This window comes from Rhamphochromis sp. 'chilingali' (assembly GCF_963969265.1).
Source record: "Rhamphochromis sp. 'chilingali' genome assembly, chromosome: 16".
Lineage (NCBI taxonomy): Eukaryota > Metazoa > Chordata > Actinopteri > Cichliformes > Cichlidae > Rhamphochromis > Rhamphochromis sp. 'chilingali'.
Window position 1 is genome coordinate 14,298,053 of NC_137943.1, and position 19,311 is coordinate 14,317,363.

General features: G+C 38.7%; 2 protein-coding genes across 3 annotated transcripts; both read right to left on the reverse strand.

Annotated features, from left to right (window-relative positions):
* Positions 1-400: 400 nt before the first annotated feature.
* Positions 401-8,333, reverse strand: map2k2b (mitogen-activated protein kinase kinase 2b). Its single transcript, XM_080907746.1, has 11 exons — positions 7,456-8,333; positions 7,168-7,378; positions 6,900-7,046; positions 6,153-6,230; positions 5,064-5,115; positions 2,205-2,329; positions 1,725-1,938; positions 1,416-1,468; positions 1,246-1,307; positions 1,054-1,099; positions 401-856 (listed from the first exon to the last, which is right to left on the reverse strand). Exons 1-11 carry the CDS (start codon positions 7,542-7,544, stop codon positions 746-748), a joined length of 1,188 nt encoding a protein of 395 aa, XP_080763872.1. The 5' UTR covers positions 7,545-8,333; the 3' UTR covers positions 401-745.
* A 1,526-nt stretch (positions 8,334-9,859) lies between these two features.
* Positions 9,860-17,798, reverse strand: LOC308413125 (organic cation/carnitine transporter 2-like). Of its 2 annotated transcripts, none has more exons than XM_080907938.1 (10): positions 17,500-17,798; positions 16,917-17,020; positions 15,799-15,953; positions 14,856-15,027; positions 12,627-12,768; positions 12,349-12,443; positions 12,008-12,222; positions 11,726-11,908; positions 10,571-10,706; positions 9,860-10,259 (listed from the first exon to the last, which is right to left on the reverse strand). In XM_080907938.1, the coding sequence occupies exons 1-10, from the start codon at positions 17,590-17,592 to the stop codon at positions 10,187-10,189; spliced, it is 1,368 nt and encodes a 455-aa protein (XP_080764064.1). In that variant the 5' UTR covers positions 17,593-17,798; the 3' UTR covers positions 9,860-10,186. The 2 variants fall into 2 exon arrangements, with proteins under 2 accessions (XP_080764064.1, XP_080764063.1); XM_080907937.1 differs by having other exon boundaries at positions 17,215-17,798.
* Positions 17,799-19,311: the final 1,513 nt, after the last annotated feature.

Sequence of the window (19,311 nt, forward strand, 5' to 3'; positions counted from 1 at the left end):
TATAAAGAAACTCATAAGTATATTTTTCTGTAGACACACAAAGCCTAGCCATGATTGTAATAACTGGGATTGGCATACTTGTACTGTAATGCCGTTTTCAAACATGCACTGCAGCCCTTAATTGGACATTACCCAGTGGAGCCGCATGCAAGGGAGACCATACAGAGTAACTGGGTGAGTATCCACACTGGATTCTTTCAACATTTTCCAGTGCATGTGTGAAAACAGCGTAAGCCTCAGAGCACTTCAGAAAATTTCAGACAAGAAAGCTGGAAAACTGCATTGGATTTAGGGGGGCTGGGGATGAAATTACAAATATTGGTTATTTCTTTTGTTCTGTTTTATGAACCTTTTCAAGCAAGTCTTTTACAATTCTATACAGTATATGTACGATCTGCTGTATGTCAAAAAGCTACTGGGGGCAAAAAAAAAAAAAAAAAAAATAATAGTGCATCAGTGGCCCAGATATGTGGCTTAATGAGTCAAAATCCTGAACCGAATAAATCTCTAATACTCTATGCTGTCAACACTTCCAACAATCATTTGTGTGTGTTTTTTTTAAATATCTATCCTGGGATGTGAATTATGTGATAAAATATCATAGAGCTGATTTGAAGATGAAGCTTTTACGGATCCACCTGAGGGAGGATGTGTCACACAAGGTGTATACAGTATATCTGAATGTACAGTTTTAGGCAGCAGTGTCTTCATGTTTTTACATAATGTCTGAGTGAATATACATAGCTCAATCTGCAGTGCGTGTGGGAGTGCTGGGTTGGTTCAGTCCCATTGTTTTACAAAGCCACCCAGCGAAATCCACCTCCTCTGCTTCAGACCGCTTGATAAACGTGTGGTTCTGAAAAAGCACAAATATTAACAACACACTAACTCAGCTGACTAAATATATAGTTGCTATCAAGTTAAACAGCACTGCCGGTTTAGTTGAGAAGTTTTTTACTATAAAAATGACAGTGATTTAGGCCTGTCACATATTTCACTTTGTGATAATCTGTTTAAAAAAAATAGGGAACTTAAAGTCAAACTGACACTTACCATTAACATTTTTAAGTCAGCCCTGTCTGCTGGATTTTTGATGAGACTGGACACAAAGAAGATCAAGATAATCCATCAAGTTAGTAAACATGTAATCCAATGTTATGTCACTATTACTTGTCATGCTACTTGACGCTTAACATGTGTAAGTGAGGAAAGGTGAGCAATATGTTGAGTTTTAAAATGTCCTACCACTTGGTCACAAAATCCTGAAAATCAGGGGTGAATACTCCATGGGGTAGTTTAGGCGGTGGCTGAAAGTTAAAAGAAAATGTTGTAGTATAAACAGCAGAAAGTGACTCATTCGTGATTTTACGTGGTTGACAATAAATGCTGCTTTGGATAACTTCTTATAATCTTACCTCATTGACAATGTAGTCTAGTAGTTCAAAGATAGCCATTACCGGACCGTGGCCTGGGGAAGTCAGTTTAACAAAACAAGTGAGAACTCAATCAGAAAAAAACCTTCAATTAAAAACATGGCAAACATTCCTTTGGGGCATCGAGCAATCACGGAGCTGACAGGTTCATAAATCAGAGTGTCTAATTCACTGATATCAGCAAGTTACGTGATTTCTCATGTGGAAACTTGGAGCAGTCTGCATGCAAGGTTTGCCTACTGCACTTTCAGCCAGCCACCTGAAACACACACAGATGATTGTGTAGCTTACCACTAACAGGTCTACCCGGAGGTTTGGGTCTAGGGGATGTGCTGTGGGTCTGTCCCTGTGTATCATCCAAGATCGGTCGTCCAAATATGGCCTCCAGCTCCTTAGCATCTGGAGGGGGGATGGGAAAGCGTCCAACTGACAGCTCTACAAGGGACAAGCCCATACTCCACACATCAGACTGCACAGAGTAATGAGTCCCCTGCAATCTCTCAGGCTAGACATCAAACATAAACAACACACAAAACAATCATCAGTTCTTTATTATAGTAATATGGAACTGTTGAACACTGTTCAAACAGCTGAAGCATTAATCTCAAGTTAAATATGTATCAGTGGATAAATCTCTTCATCAAAATTAGCACAAAAGAATCCTGTTATTCAAGTTACCGACCTAAAATGAGTTAAAAAGATTCTCACATTACATGAACATTGATGCGAAACAAACTTGTCCACAGGTTTCATAAACAGACCCAAACATACCGACATGTAGGATCTTGTTCCAACAAAGGAATTGGCCATTGAGTCTATGAGCTGCCCGCTCACACCAAAGTCACACAGCTTGATCTCCCCGCGTGAGTTTACCAGGATGTTTGAGGGTTTCACATCTGAGATAAAAAGGACATTTTATTACTTATAAAATTACATGAAAATGTTATCCAACTGAATCTCTATACTATGGATGTCAAACAGCCTGAGGCCCAGAATCAGCCCACCAAAGGATGCACTAAGATCCTCTGGATTAGAGCAGGGCGATATGACCGAAAATATTCATCATGATATACATTTGAAAATTTGCGATAACGATATAACTCACGATATATTTGACACTAGACAAAATACTTTACAACTCCACAACTTTATTAGTGCATAAAAAGCTCATCAATGTATTTTCACTTCAACAAGCAGCTGTTTTTTAAGTGCATTAAAGTTATATAAAAATTTTACAGTGCAAATGCAAATTCCTTGCTGACAGTTTAACCAAAAGGCATTTCCAGTGGGAATTGGCCGACATATCCTCAGCATAACCATGTATAATATCCACAAAACTTAAAAAGAAGTTATACACAAACAATACGGTAATATAGAGATTGAAAATGTGACGTCACTCAGGGGTAAAATCGCAAAGAATTCTGGGAACTCGTGGCAAGAGGTACTAGCGCACGCAGGCTTTCAATTGAAATCAGTTATACAGCAATAAAAAGAAACACAAAAAATGGCAAGAAGCTGTTGTGTTATTAACTGCAATAGCCGGTCGCATGACAGCCACGGGAAGCCGACGGGTAAAGAGATCGGTTGTTATCAGATTACGTCGTTGAAGAGAAATTGTTCGAGCCATGTTTCCGAAGTAACAAAGAGGCGACTGGATTGCAGCCATTCAAAGACAAAATATAACGTCCCAGAACCCTCCAGCTCACAGGTTAGTCTGCTCCAAGCATTTCCACAAAGGTCAGTCTGCTGTTGTAGTTAATGCGTCATTTTTCTTAACATAATTGGTGATATAGGTTACAAGCAAGTCTGGCGTTGAACAGAAATTGTCGCGCTATGCTCCTTTGTTTATTGTGCATAAATAGTAAATTGTCCTGACACAATATTGTGTTTCGCTTCTGTTATTACCATGGTACACTGACAAAAACATATACTTTTATTCACAGGGTAAAACAGTTTTGTATCACTAATTGCCCAGTACGATTACAGCATACAATATTATTGTCACTGCTACATTTCTGTAATGCTGCCAGAAATTATTTCCACTACTAATTAATTACCATTGAGCTCAAAGGTCCTATTAATAAACGGTTAACGAATGTGTATTTATGAAGACGATTTGTGAGACTGGTAAACTTATGATACGTACGATGGTCTTTCGTTCTACACGGTGCATTTCAAGGTCCTGCACCCATCCGTCGGTAAACTGTACCTGGGCTTGTTGCAGTGACCTGAAGTTACTAAACTTCATGAGTGCATGCACTCACTCCAAGAACCGTATGATTATAAATATGAGCGTGGTGAAAGTTGGGCAGCACGCTAACGTATTTTGTCCCTCTGTGTGCTCGTAAGGGTCTGACCCTTTCACTGGTTTGATTTTTTTCCTCGTATCTTTTCTTTGACTTTTCATCAAGTCTGTCTTTGTACGGACCGGCATTGTTCTCCTTCGTTTTGTACATACCTTTTTGGGGGGCAAAGAAAAAGCAAGAATTTATTGGAACCGAAGAATGAACGTTTTGCGGTGCTGCAAATGCTTGCATTTGATGCAGGTACTTGGATTGTTTTGCCACGAGTTCCCGGCATGCAATGCGCGAAAGTCACGTGGTCTGTCAATCTCTATTATGTTGAAGCACAGTACGTATCACTCTGCGAGGCGCCTGCCTACGATAGCCGTAATGGTCCGACAATCCATCAAGCGGTGCGGGTTCGTGGCTTAGCAAAGTCGTACTAAAACATTTGATAGATTTTCGAGCGCCGTGTACCACATAAAATCGTTTCGAGGTCAGTAAAAACAACCAGAATTCATACATAAGGCGCACGGGATTATAAGGGGATCGGTCGATTTTCAGAAAAATCAAAGGATTGATTTTAAGTGTGCCGTATTTTCCAAAAAACACGGTAATAACGACGGAAAGCTAGCATGCTCTACCGAAAATAGTGTTTTGTTCTGTATCTGACGGACGAAAGCCAAACCAGTTCCACCACTGAAGTTGCAGCATTTTTACAAACCAATTCTGGTTCATCCGTTTCATTCAACGATTGGCTTTCGCCCTTCTCATTCTCCATCGCTGCCATGTGCGTATGAAAACAAAGGCACTGCGCATGCGCGTTTTACCCATATTCTATCGCGATATTTCATTTTCTTATCGTTGCCCAACATTACACCGGTATTACCGTGAATGGTATGATATGGTCCAGCCCTTCTCTGGATGGCTTTGCAAAGTGTCAAAGTTGTAGTAAAATCATAAATATCCTCATTTTTTTTCAACAAGCCACACTGCTTTTCTGGGAAAAATGATGAAAGTTTTAATACCCAAATGAATCTGTATGGAAAATATTACTATCCCAACAACTTGTTTCAGTCAAAAAGAGTAAAACCCTATAGTTTAGTTCCAAAAAATGTATATAGCAAGTTTAATTTATTTTAATAATGAACGGGGTCTAGAAGGAGTTGGGAACAAACATACACGCACACAATGATCGTTATAGTAAGATGTTATTATGCAGTTCTTTTACTAATCTGGCCCACTTGAGATCAAACTAGGCTGTAAATAGAAACTGCTCCACATCCTACTTGCAGATGAAACTCATTTATTCAAGATACAATCATAAACTTAATGAAAATGCTGATACCTCTATGCATGATTTGATGTTTTTCTCTTAGATAGGCAAGGCCTCTCAAAACCTGTTTCAAAGCGGAGAAAAATTAAGGAAGTCAATGACGCTAAACAGGCTTGATGCTACAGAAAACAATATGACAGAACTCATCCTGAACTAAGGCTACGTTCACACTGCAGGTCTTAATGCTCAATTCCGATTTTTTGATCAAATCCAATTTTTTTGTCTGCTCGTTCATGCTACAAATAAAATGCGACAGCAAACGCGCTCTACTGTGAACGCTCAAAGCGGCCCGCATGCGCAAAAGAAGATGTCACACACAACGCGCTCTGTTTAGACCCAGAGCAACAGTATTGTTTGACTGATGGCCCTTAATATAAAGACTTCGGACTTCACGTTTCCCAATTTTTGCTTTAAGTTATTTTGTTATTTACATAATAATGTAAATAACCTAATAATGATCCTTATTGCTGTTTAAGAGAGGAGCGGTGCTTCAAAGGATAGTTGCAGATTTCTGTCAGAATCTGCAGATTATACAGTACAAATAAAATGTTTACGTTGTCTTCCCAACAGTTTCACTGACATCTACACTGGATGGCCAGGAAGCGTTCGCGATGTCTTCTCTGGCGCTGATAATTGGCTTCAGTCTTGTGTCGGTGACGTAAAAGGCGGAGTTAATGCGACTTGACCGTTCAAACAGCAGTCACTTTCTAAAACATCAGATATGTATCGGATTCAGTACCACATACGAAAGTGACCCAGATCGGATTTGAAAATATCGGATTTGCGCCGTTCACACTGTCATACCATGATCGGATATGGGTCGCATAGGGTCAAAAAAATCGGATTTGATGCGCTTTCGCCTGCAGTGTGAACGTAGCCTAAGAGTGACAAGTGTTTAGATGCACTTGTGCAAAGCAAGTATGGTTATTTTGATCCTAATCTCAATACAAATCATAACATAACTATGACAGAACGTGATTGTTTGGTTGTTTGTTTGTTTTTAAACACCTCAATTAATTAAATTAAAACACTACATTGTTTCATTAATGTCTACCACTTACTACCACATTAGAACATGACAGCAAAAAATAATATACTTACAGCAATGCTGACTTTGCCCAGAATCTCTTCAGGAATCCGCTTTGCTTCTTTCATCACCTGGTCCAGAGAGCCACCATCCTACACCAGAGAGATTACAGCAACTTATGATACGAGTGCTAAAATAACAGAAGGCAGCCTGAAGACCTTATTCAGAAAGACCCTATTCAGAAAGTAAATGAAAATGCCAACAGATTGATTCTTAAAAACAGTTACGCAAAAGTAATAACAGACCTGCGTCTGTAAGGGGCTGATGATGAAAATGAGGTGGAATTCAATTGAAGATTGAACTGAGATGTACATTGAGACTGGCAAGAATTGGCAGGATTAGGAACAAGTATATCAGATGGAGAGTGTATATCTTGGGACAAGGAAGAAGGCACTGTCAGGTGCAAAGAAGAACTCAAGGCGACTAATGTAGCCAGTGACTGGCTAGATTATTCTATCCTTTTTGTGAATACTGTAAAGAATTAACACAGTTTGTGTACCTCATTAACCCACTTCCAGCAAATTACTGCTGCGTATGCATACACGCATATACACACACCCACACCCACCAGATTAATTCAATTACAAAGACATTGGGCAAAATGGATAGGGATTTTAGACAACATCATTTGATTGTTTGGGTAAAAAACACTTTTTAATCCAGTTGTCCTCTCTATAAATCTTCAGCAACAGATAAGAGAAAAGATGATATCTTTGTTGGGATCAAAACACTACTGGAATACAATTTTTTTTAATTCTTACCATGTGTTCCATGCAGATGCTGATTTCTCCATCGCTGTAAAAAGCTCCATAGAAACCCACAATGTAGGGAGAATTACACTCGTGTAGTACCTGAAGCTCTCTGATGATCTGGTTTCTTATTGCAGGTTTTATTTCTAAATGTATGAGCTAAACACAGAAGAAAGGTGTTATATTAAATGGGTATCAAAGGGTGAACACTAATACCAGAAAGATCAACTCAAGTATAAAAGACCCAGCAGCTTTTTGTTTTATAATTGCAAAAGCTCACTTTTCTGGCCATGATTATGCCTGAAGGTTTGTGGCACTCCTTGTTGACCACTCCTCCGTTGCCTGCACCCAGCTCACAGATACGATGGAAGTCATCATCTTTCAGCTCGCCAACCTTGGCCTTCTGGGTAAGGAAAGCTTCTAATCTTTTCTTTTGTTGTTCATCCAGGTCCAGCTCCTCCAGTATTTTCTTCAGCGCTTCTAAATTGGCCCTGATAAAATTAAGAGACAGTTTAGAATAACATATTTTCAAACAACTGCAAAATTTTAACTCAGCAGGTCAACTTACTCAGATGTAATCTCTGTATTCATGGAGGTGGATAATCCATCACTAGCAGGAGCAATGTTTAAGGGCACTGGTCTCTTTTTAGGAGCCATGTTTATTTGAGGGTAAAATATGAACTTGGACTGAGTGACACTTTCCTCTACAGCTACAGATGATAAGATCCTGTAATCTATATGATTTAGAAATTGCTGACAAGGTAAGGGGCCTGTGATTAGCACGTGCAACTTTGGGAGGTTAGATAATAGACAAACACTGTCTTGTAGACTAGATGCTATCTACTTGACGTTTTCTGTTTAGCTGTTACCAGGTAGGACAGTTAACCTGGCTAAACTTACTTAATTTGTGTCTTCAAATCAACGCCGGCTTAACCTGTGACTCAGCTTAAATCTAATTTACTACAAGAGCGACACATCAAATTATGAATACAAATACGGTAATATAACACCAGTCTTAGCTAGCTAGGTTAGTGTTAGATGAGTAGACGTAGCACGACAACTAGCATAATGGTCACCGCACTTGCACCAAAATGTAAATGTCCAATTAATCGAGGATTAACTAGCTACAACGTAAAGGCAAAAAAAAGATTTTCAAAGCTAAAGCCATAACTATCAGCACATACACGTTAGCTAGCTATCTAACTAACTTCATCTGCTAGCTGTTGCGTGACAGCCGCACATTTCACGCGAGTCGAAAGCAAGCGGATGTTTGTTCACTTTTCTTCCGGTGACTTCCCCCTTTGTTTAAGTTAGAAACAGTAGCTTAACTGGCTGTTTTATCCCAATATCTTCTTTCAGCGGGGTAGGTGTGTTATTGCTGTAGACACCGGGGTCTAGTGTCTTCAGCAGGGACGATCACGGGGGCGCGGTGCAGTCAAGACTGAGCCTTAAGTAGTCCAGAGTAGCAATCTCGCGATATTTTAGACAGCTGCGCGAGCAGCAGTATGAACCATCGACGGTATGAACGCTGACTTATATAGATACTTAATGCTTCCAACAGATACCAAAGCATACGTAAACAGATGGCCGAATGAAATGAAACTCTTTAGTAAAAAAGGAAAAATAAAAATAATTAAACAAAACCCGTAAATTAGTCTCGTTATTTGATCATTTAAATTTAATTCGATTTTTAAAAAACGTATTTTATTTTATCGCTCTACTTGTGTATTTACATCACATTTTTTTAAAAACGTGCAACCTTTTGTACAAAGGACTTTAGCGAATACATGCTGTGAGGGCCTTTTGTTTTGTAAAATGGGAAATAACAAAGTTGTAAAAAATATTGTAAAATAATAAAAAAACAAAAGATTTAAAGTTCATTCTATTTGTTAACCTGCCTTCAAAGACATATGGATCTATCTTTGAAGGCACTAATAACACTTATTTCTTTAGAACACTATCTGGAATGCAGGGTTTTCAAATATTTATTTATATAAATAAATAATCGTGAAGCTGATGGTACTGCTTGAAAGTCTTTCGGATCTATAGCCTTCCAAGCTGCCTGTTTGATTGGCTAACAATTCATCCATTCACCTGAAGCACAAAACGGAGGCCTGAGACTTTCTATTGTGACTGCGCTTCTTTCTCGGATTACCAATGTACATTACCGTGCGAAGGTCTCAAGCCAGCCTTCATTTCTTTATTTCATCCTTCCACGCTGCCAGCCTTTCTTGTATTTATTTATTTATTGTTATTTTTTTAAGTTATCATGGGCAATAATTCTCCAGACTTTCGAAAGACCCTCTGTTTTTTCTTTGGACATTGGTTGATTTTTCACACAGGTTTGGCCAAGTTGTTGTACCTGACCATTTTCAGAAGACTATGTATCTGTTTTATGGTATTAAGCCATTTAACACTGACCTATGAATTATGGAAGCAAAAAAAATCACTTTGAAACCAGTGTAGTGTCTACACATTGTAAGAGCTATTAGCTCAAACACAGCATGTCAGCATGGTGTGCAGTGTGTTCTTCAGAGAAAAACAATTGAAGAAACAAATGAACACAATCTGAAAATCATGTCTTTAGTGGAACACTGGAAGTGATGGATTTTCCTCATCAGAATCTGGACCACAGCACTGGGAACAGAACAAAATACAGCCAACAAACAAAAAAGAAGAGCTTGAATATTGTTCAAGAACCCTGGAGAACTATTCCTAAGAAAGCTTAAAAGAGTTCAGGACATACTGAAAAATAAGGGTGGTACCACTTTCAGGCTCTTTAGAATTGTGCAAACTATTTTTGTATTCCGAATGTATTTTTACACACGTTTCAATAAATCTGATTTTCCTAGCACAATATAATGAAATGAGGGGTGTTTTTCTAAATCAGCAAAAACTGGACAGACATGAAGACTTATCAAATTAGGAAAATCTATTTCAAAACCATCTACACAATTTATTTTTTGTCTACATCATTGTGAGATGCAGTTTATTTTAATAAATGTTGTAAATACAAGAGTGCATAAAAATACATTCTGAAAAACAAACAGACGAACAATCAAGTAGGCCAAAAACAAAAGCACCATTTAAGACTCTGGATGGAGAAAGTGTAAACCCAGGAATTTAAGTATATCACTAATTCTGCATGACAAGAACAAAGAAGCTCAGTTAACTTTCTTCAGATTAACCTCTCACAGTCCTACAGACACATCTTAAAGCTAACGATACATGTAGTTCATCTTCAAATGCATGTGGTCCTTCCACACTTGCTGTGTGATTTCCTTTCAGTAGATGGCACTCTAGTTCACTTCTTTGAAGCCTTCAGTTGCATCAGGTCGGGTTGAAAGAGCTTCCTTTGAACAGCAGGAGAAGCTTAAAGATATAAAGAGAAACGAAGGCAGAATGAACAGATAAATAAGAATGACTAAAATACACACACACAAAAAAAAATGCTGCGATTCAGTTGGCTCTGAAGAATTTTTGCTCCTTTTAATTAAAAATTTTCTGATGCGAGCCAGTGTGTTTATATATACTGCATAATACAAATACATTAGTAACGGACTTATTATCAAAAGCTGGATCCTTTAATTTCAGGTCATGGTTATAGTGTACTCCCATCCACAAACATTACGCCATTAAAATAAAAGGGAAATCTGAACTCGGTACGTCCATCAACAGCATACCGTCTGATGTGTTTGGTCTGGATGAGAAGGTCAGGGAGTTTGCTGTTTCTGGTGTCTGGCAACAACATGCTAACGGCAGCAGCCATAATACTGGCTGTGCCAAAAATGATGTAGGGAAGGATCTTGCTGTATAGACCTGCAAGAAAAATAAAAGGCATTTAAAATGGAACGATGAGAGATCTTTTCACTGTTAAAAGGATTTCCACATCATGAAGATGTGCACAATACACAAGCATTAAGAATTATATTACAACATTTACAAATACATTTAAAACCAGATCAATAACGCAATATACTGGCAACAAAAAAACAAAACGGAAAAAGGGAAAAATGGTGTTAGCACATTCTCTTGTACACAATAATGGAAGGAGGTCAGGTTACCAAGATGTATTTCAGAAATAAAAAGATATACAGAGTCCAGAGAAGATGAGAAAACCATTGGGGAAATGAATATACAAAATTGTAACCAACTAAAAATAATTTCAAGAGAGGTGGAAAACAGACTTCCTTAATCAAACCACTTAAATCACACATGACAACTCTAGGTCACAGTAGAAATGAGGATGAGGCCTCTGATAATAACTGCATGTATAGTGTTATTTATTAAACCGTCAATCCTAAAGTGGACTTTGTCATTTGAAAGTGGCCTCTGTTGATTTTACACATTAAGGTCAATTCTGTTGTCACGGCTTCCTTCACTCAGGCTCATGAACTGCAAACCTATTACAGAAATCATGATCAAACCAGGATGCAATGTTAGGCTGTCCAATCAAAGTCCATCCATCCAGTTTCTTCTGCTTATCCGTTTTAGGGTTGCTGGGAGACTTAATTATCATAGGGTGAGACAGACAACCATAGATGCTTCACATCTAGTTAGCCTAACCCCACACATGTCTATAGACTGTACGAAGGAGCCAGACTACCCACACATGAGGAAAATGTACCGACTCCACACAGAAATGCCCTAACATGGATATAACTCTTCTCGCTGTGAGCCAGCAATGCTAACCACTGCCCCTGTTATCAAAGTGAAACACTAACTGAAATACTAAAATGCCAGATTAGCCCCGAACATGGATATTGTTGCTTCAGCTTTGATGCCCATGCACCTCCCCTAAGCTCTCTGACCGAAAAACAAAAAGAAAGCACACTTACCCATGTAAAGTAAATAAGGACATATGATAGCTCCTATTCGTGCAGCTGTGGCGCAGATCCCCAAGCCCATGTTTCTGACCACAGTGGGCATCAGCTCAGTGAAAAACACGTAGATAAAGCAGTAAGCAGCAGATACACCAGTCTTTCCCACCAAAGCCAACACCTGGACCATGATGGGCATGTCTGGAAAGAAAAAGGCAGTGATTAGAAAAAGTTTAAACAAAGTGCTAATCTACCGAGTGTTCTAGTTAATTCCTGGCACTGCTAATATTGTACACATACCTTCAGGAACCAGCTTTATAACCAGAAGCATGATACCGCAGAACATCAGCATGGTGAAGAGTAAAGTGGGCCGTGGAGCCCTATCAATCAGAAGCCAGGTGGCTACATACACAACAATGTCAATGGCTGCAGAAATGAAGCAGTTGAGGTAGATGTTTCCATGCAGGTTGCTGCTATTGAGAGAGAGCCCATAGTAGACCATGGCCACAGAGATCCTGCAAAAAAAGCATAATCAAGACTCAGCAATACAAGTTTGTTTTACATTAGACAGCATAATTATTGCTACTAAAACATGCAACACAATATCTGGCATTACTGTATGTTTCCGGAAAGCCCATTACCATATGAAAACACCTAAAATTGTTATGTTCCTTATGTTATGGGTGCGCATCAAGTCCATGTAAGTGTATGTCTGCTCTTCTTCATCTTTATTTTGCTGAATTAGACACAGAAAGAAACAGAACATTATAGAGCAAAGTCGTCTGTCCACACTGAATATATAATAATTTCAGATTGCATGGTGGAAAAGTATTGTGTGATTTCTACAATTTAAGTTATATTTTATACTGGAGCACAATGGCTTTCATAGCTCAAGGAAATAAAAAAAAAAAAATGGTACCATGAGCTCCAAGCAATCCCCAGCTCTGAATATGACCTCAGGGGCGGGGACTCTGTTCCACTGGGCAGCCTTACGTATGACAAGCTCAGCCTCCTCCACTCGACCTTTCTGCAAAAGCCAACGAGGCGACTCAGGAATCAAGCTGCACACACAAGAGCAGTGAAAAGCGTGTAGCAAAACATGCACCTCAAAACAAGATTTTTCCAGATTCAGTGAAAACACGTGTTATCTATCACAACTGTCACCCAAATGTCGTCCAGGCTGACTGACAACAGTGTTATCTTGTCTGAACTGATCGTGAGTGAACTTTGCTTTTGAGAAATTAGTTTCATGCGCTCGTAAAAAGGATAGTGAGGCTGGACTTTGTTTTATGTGTGTGCCATTCTGGTTTCTAAAAGAAAACGAAAGACTTATTGCATCACTCAGCAAAACCCTCAGTGGATTTGACAGCATAACAGTTTTCAGTAACGCCAGTTCAGTAATGTACGGATTTGATATACTGTGTGATACCAGATGTAACTAAATCTACATGTCAGAGTATATATGAGGAACAATTCTGAGGTTCATTAATTAAGTTCATTAATCTGTTTTATTTCATTATTCCTGTTTATTTAGATCCTGTACTGGGTTGGGTCCGTTGTTGTTTTCTCTCTCTCTGTCTGTGTGGTGGACACTCCTCCAGTATATATACACTCCTGTCAAAAAGATATTTTTCACTGGTTTTGACTCTAAGCAGTCCTTTGGAAAACTACGTACAACCTGTGATTCAGTAGCTTGTAGAACCACCTTTAGCAGCAATAACTTGAAGTAAAAGTTTTCTGCATGACTTTATGGGTCTCTCATATCGCTGTGAAGGAACTTTGACCCACTCTTTTTTACAATGTTGCTTCAGTTCATTGCAGTTTGTGGGCATTCGTTTATTTGCTCTTTTAAGGTTTTGCCACAGCATTTCAGTCAGGGTGAGATCTGGACTTTGACTGGGCCATGGCAACACCTTGATTCTTTTGTTTTTCAGCCATTCTGTCGCAGATTTGCTGCTGTGGCTTCAATCATTGTCCTGTTACATGACACAATTTGGATGAAGCTTTATTTGTCCGACAGCTGGCCTCACATCTGACTTAACAATACTTTGGTATACAGAGGTGTTCATGGTCGGCCTAGTGATTGCAAGGTGCCCAAATCCTGTGGCTGCAAAACAAACTCAAATCACCACCCTCCACCACCGTGCCTGACAGTTGGCGTGACATGTTTGTGCTGATAGGTTATTTTCAAATTTCCCTAATTTGGCCTTGCCTGCCTAAAGGGCATTATTTCAGAAATCTTCTGGTTTGCTTTGATGCAACTTGCCCTTGAACAGTTTTTTATGTTATATATTAACACAAAGACAAATAAAACCAAAAAAAATAGATTTGTTTAGCTTGGCTGGTTAGATTGAAGGATAAATAAAAAATATTCTAATTCCTTACGCTGAGTGACAGAATATGTACATGTAATGTATCTGACTAAACAAAAACATTATCTTGCAGGCATTGACTAACTTCTGTTCTAACTCTGCATTCATCAAACGTTCCAGAGTTACTTTCACAGTGAAACCAAATAGTACATGCACAAATTTTGATGTTGCCTGCTGTAACACGTCTGTTGGTCTCCACTCGCTGATCAAATATTTCTATAATGTATGTGAATATGTTTTATACTTTTCATAACAAGAAGCAAAGTTGCTGTTATGAGACATCCACATGCAGCATCACATGGAAATTGAGTTTAACAAGTAACTGTGGACTCAGTTTTCCAGTTTTGTTTAACAGGAACCTATAGCTACTTATTGACAAGACTGGGCATGTCGTGAACACCACAAATATAAACAGCAGTTATGTGAGTTAGCTATGTCATTGTATCAGCTCCAGCTGCTCTGGTCATTTTCATCAGACCACAATATTATATATGTTTTATTAGAGTTAACCCAAGAGACTCTTATGTTATGTTTTTTTTTTTTTTTTTTTTTTTTTAAAAACAGCCAATAGCACTTACAATAATATCATGGTAAAATCTTTCCCCATTCAGATTTTTTACGTAACCTTTAACTGAATGCTAAAACCCGAATACTGACATGTTTCTCTAAAATTGCATTGCTAATATTGGATTAATGCACTGAAATGCAGGGGTGCACAAAGTCCTAATAAAATTCTCTGTGCACTGGTTACATGAATCATCATCCATTAGATTTACCACCACGTTGGAATAAATAGGAAGCCTGGGAGGGCAGCAGCAACCAGCAGCATCCTCCAGCCACGTATGAAGTAAGCAAAGAGGGGCAATAAGGCATAACCAAAGCCAAACCCAAGACTGTGTCCCAGCAGAATGTAGGTCACCCTGGCAGACTTACTCAGCATTTCAGAACCTGGACAAGACAAAGATGAAGGATTGGGCTTTAATGAAAGGAAACATGAGAGGATTGGTTTTCTGAGACAATGGCTTAAAGGAGTATTTTACTTTAGCCTAGAGCCTTGGAGATGAAAAGTAAGCTACAAAAAGCCAAAACGCCTTTCTTTCAAGGAGCACAGCCTTAGATCAAAAGGATGCTCCTTCAATGCTTGAGGCACTTTATCTGATTTCATGGAGATACCTCTGGAGCTGAAAAATACAGCTTTGTTCAGACAAACAGGAGTCGGCAATCATAGTCAGAAGAAATTAAATAATATAATAAATTATGGTTAGGATCACCACAGATGCTGATTAGACCTCTCGGGGTTAAAGAAACTTTTATGTAGACTTTAATTCTGCTCGTTCACATGAAAGCTTCTATTGGCTGACCTTTTATTTATAAAATGTCACCACAGCGGAAGGATCAACGTGTTTGGCACAATTTTTTTTTTTACGCTGGATGATGTAACCCTACTAGAAACGTGTGTCTCCTCTGTGTTAGGTAAATGTGATATGTTTAACAAAAAGACAAGAAATAGTGATTAATGCTTCTTTAAACTGCCTCAACACAATACAACCAGGTTTTTAAGACCCAAAATGAATTGGTACAGCACAACCTTTCAATGGGTTTTGAACCACTGCCACGCTGAGGAACAGAAGCATGGCTCTGTGCTACACTTTGTTTCAGCCCTGGAGAATACATGCCGAGACTTCTTGAAGTGTGATAGGAGCAAATGGGCTGCCTTACCGAGTACGAGTGATGCAATGAAATTGGAAATTTGGCCAAGTCCTCTTAGACAGTTGAGGATAGTGAACATGACCCAGCTGACGGAGGTGACCTGGATCAAGGCGGTGACTGTTTGTAGGATCATAGTGAAAAAAAATACTGGCTTTCTACCAAATCTGTAAGAAAAGTTATGCAGAAATAGGGAATACAGAGATGTAAAGATGTAATGTCATGAAAACATAACAGTATCATAGTGAGTTTGGGCTGGTTATCAGTTTTACTTCTCTCTATTTTTTTGATTCTCTCAGATGGTATGGGTTTTAATTGTTTTCTGTCAGCACCACTGCTAAAAATTGTTTGGTTTCAGCTCATCAAATAATACATATGTAAATATATATATATATATAAAAAAAAATTTAAAATAAAAAAAACAACCCAAATACCAATAACTAAAAGTGAAAGAGACAATCTTTACTTGTAGCTTTGCCTGCTTGTTATGAACTAAGAAAAAGATTCCCTTCTACCACAGTAGTGCGTACACTATGTTGCTCTGTTGCCCACTACCTGGATATTTAGACTGAATATCTGCTTCCAGATCTTTGATCCGTTTACCAAACAACTTGCTGAGACAAGCGGATCATAGAATCCAAACTGGAAACAAACACAAGCCTCAGATGACATGAAAACAGCTCTGCAGGCTTCAACCTCAAACCTGCAGAGTTCTAAATACACTCTTGATAGTTTTCAGCCAGGAAATACATACTCACACAAAAGAACATGCACATTTAATACACAGACCTAAATTTAGGAGCCTCTTTGAGCCACACTCCTCCATCTTTCAGACTGCAGTATTAAATATTTTTACATGACTTATCTGTTCTGAAAACAATTTAACTCTCCTCCTAAAACTTTAAAGCAACTAGTTTTATTTGTAGGTCACTTTAGCAATCATATATCAAAAGCTTTTTATGATTTTTTTTTTCAATTCACCCAGGTAAGAAAAAAAAACTTTTTTAACCTTTCCTCGTGAAAAAAAAGAAGACAAAGGCTACTTGTTAAAGCCACGATATCTTTCAGCCTCCTTATCTTAACGTTTTTTAAACAAAGGCTGATTACATATTTTTATATGACAGACTTACCGGTCTGATAGATGTCCACTAATAAAAGATCCAATAAGTGCCCCCACAAAGAAGAAAGAGGTGGAGAAAGGGACTTTCCATGCATTGTCGCACACAAGATCCCACTTCAGTTAAAAGGAGAGAATATGGTTATTCGGGTTACGTTCAGACAAAAATAATAGAATAAAGTGAGTTTATTTCGAATACATGAAGCAATTTTTACATGTTTTAGCTCTCGAAGTCTTTTAATGTCACAGCCATACGAAACAATTCGTGTACTACAGGCTGACTGTCAGTGATCATTTAGGCAGTACTGAACCTCAGAAACGATGGTGGTGGTGTATTTGTCAATGCTGAAAACCCAGCCGTCCAAACACTGTTCTGTGTCATTGAAGCCGGCTGCTTTTTCTGTCCAGTTTTCATTGAGCTTGTATCGAGAGCAGCTGCCCGGTCCCATCCAGCTGCCCCGGTCATGGAAACCATTCTCCTGTTCCCACTCTGTGCCGTTGCGCGAGGAGCTGTTTGGGCTTCTGCAATAATGTTCGGGTGTATCCGAAACAAAAACCACAATTACACCCATGTATCCTGCGGGCATTGTACTTACACTGAGCAGAACCATAACGAGAATTTGAAAGAGCCCGTAGTCGCCCAGAAAAGACGTGATTTCGTCAAAGTCTCTGATATTTCCATTTGACATGCTCGCAAAAAACCTGGAGGAGCGCAAGCGAACTGTTTCTAGAGAGTTGCTTTAAGATACCTTATGCAACATGTCAAACCAGACATGCCGTGCATAGACGTGTTAGAAATTAAAAAGAAAGAAAGAAAGAAAAAGAAAAAAGAAAAGCAGACACCTGCAGACTGTAACTGTACTCTTCAGTCATTGAATTGCTTTTGAACCTTTCATCCCACAAAGCACACTTTTCCTTCCTGGTAAAACTGGAAGGGCAGCTTTTAACGCTTGCACAAGCGTATTTGGCTTATGTAAGGATACCATCTGCCACTAGACTACTTCTTTCCCTTACACTGATAACTCCCTGCTCGCTGAATGCTCGATGATCAATCGGGATTTCGGACAGCTGTCTTATAAACGAATCTGTTAGTTGTCAATGTTAATACCAAGCCTAGTTAGTCATAACAAGCGTTCACATCAACGTCGGAATAAAATGTATGATTGCCAGGAACTTCTCTTCCCACATGCTGCCGCAGGGTTAGAAACCATAAACACTGACTGTGAACGCAGAGAAACACTCTGTTCTCAGTTTTCCTGCTCCGTGCATCAAACACCAGCTCTCCAAATCTCAGTTCGTATAAATCCAGACTAAACACGTTTTTTTTGTTTGTTTATTTTTGTTTGTCACTGCCTTTTATTTAATTACATAATTACTAATTTTTATAAACAGCGCCATAACTTTTATTTAAAAAAATAAAATAAAATTATTTTATGTTAATTTAACTTTTTTTAAATGTACATTTTATGTTATTGTTGTTGCTCATATGACTATCTGTGGATCAAGCCAGATAACACACACAAGTTAGTTAAACTGCAGGAATGTCTTAAAGACATAAAGACCTAAAAATCTTAGAAATGCGGTTTCTAGACAGATGTCCATTCTGGATGGCATTAATCTGGCCTCCAGAAACACTGATAGGAATCTTGGAGTTATTTTTGACCAGGATATGTCCTTTAATGCACATATTGAACAAATAGGACTACCATTTGCGCAATATCTGTAAAATTAGAAAAATCCTATCTCAGAGTGACGCTAAAAAACTAGTTCATGCATTTAATACCTCTAGGCTGGACTGTAATTCGTTATTATCAAGATGTCCTGAAAACTCCCTGAAAATTGAATTCATCTAAAATGCTGCAGCGAGAATATTGACAGATACTAGAAAAAGAGAGCTTATTTCTTGTATATTAACTTCTCTTTATTGGCCCCTTCTGTGGAACCAGCTTTGGATTCAGGAGACAGACATTATCTCTACTTTCAAGATTAGGTTTAAAACTTTCTTTTTTTCTAAAGCATATAGTTAGGGCTGGATCAGGTGACCCTGAATCCTCCCTTAGTTATGCTGCAATAGGAGTAGGCTGCTTAATTATTTGTTATTATTAATCTCTGGCTCTCTTCCACAGAGGCTCCTTTATCCTACTCACCCCCATCCGGTGGTAGCAGATGGCCGCCCCTCCCTGAGCCTGGTTCTGCTGGAATCAGAATCAGAATGTCATTATTGTCGTTGTCACAGGTACAATGAAATTACAAGTGGCACGTTTCTTTCTGCTAAAACTGACTTTTTCGTTCCCACTGTCGCCTAAGGGCTTGGTCATCGCGTTTTTCTCTGTTTTCTTTGTATTATTGTTGGGTGTGTAGCTTACAGTGTATAGCACCTTGAGGCAACTTTTGTTGTGATTTGGTTC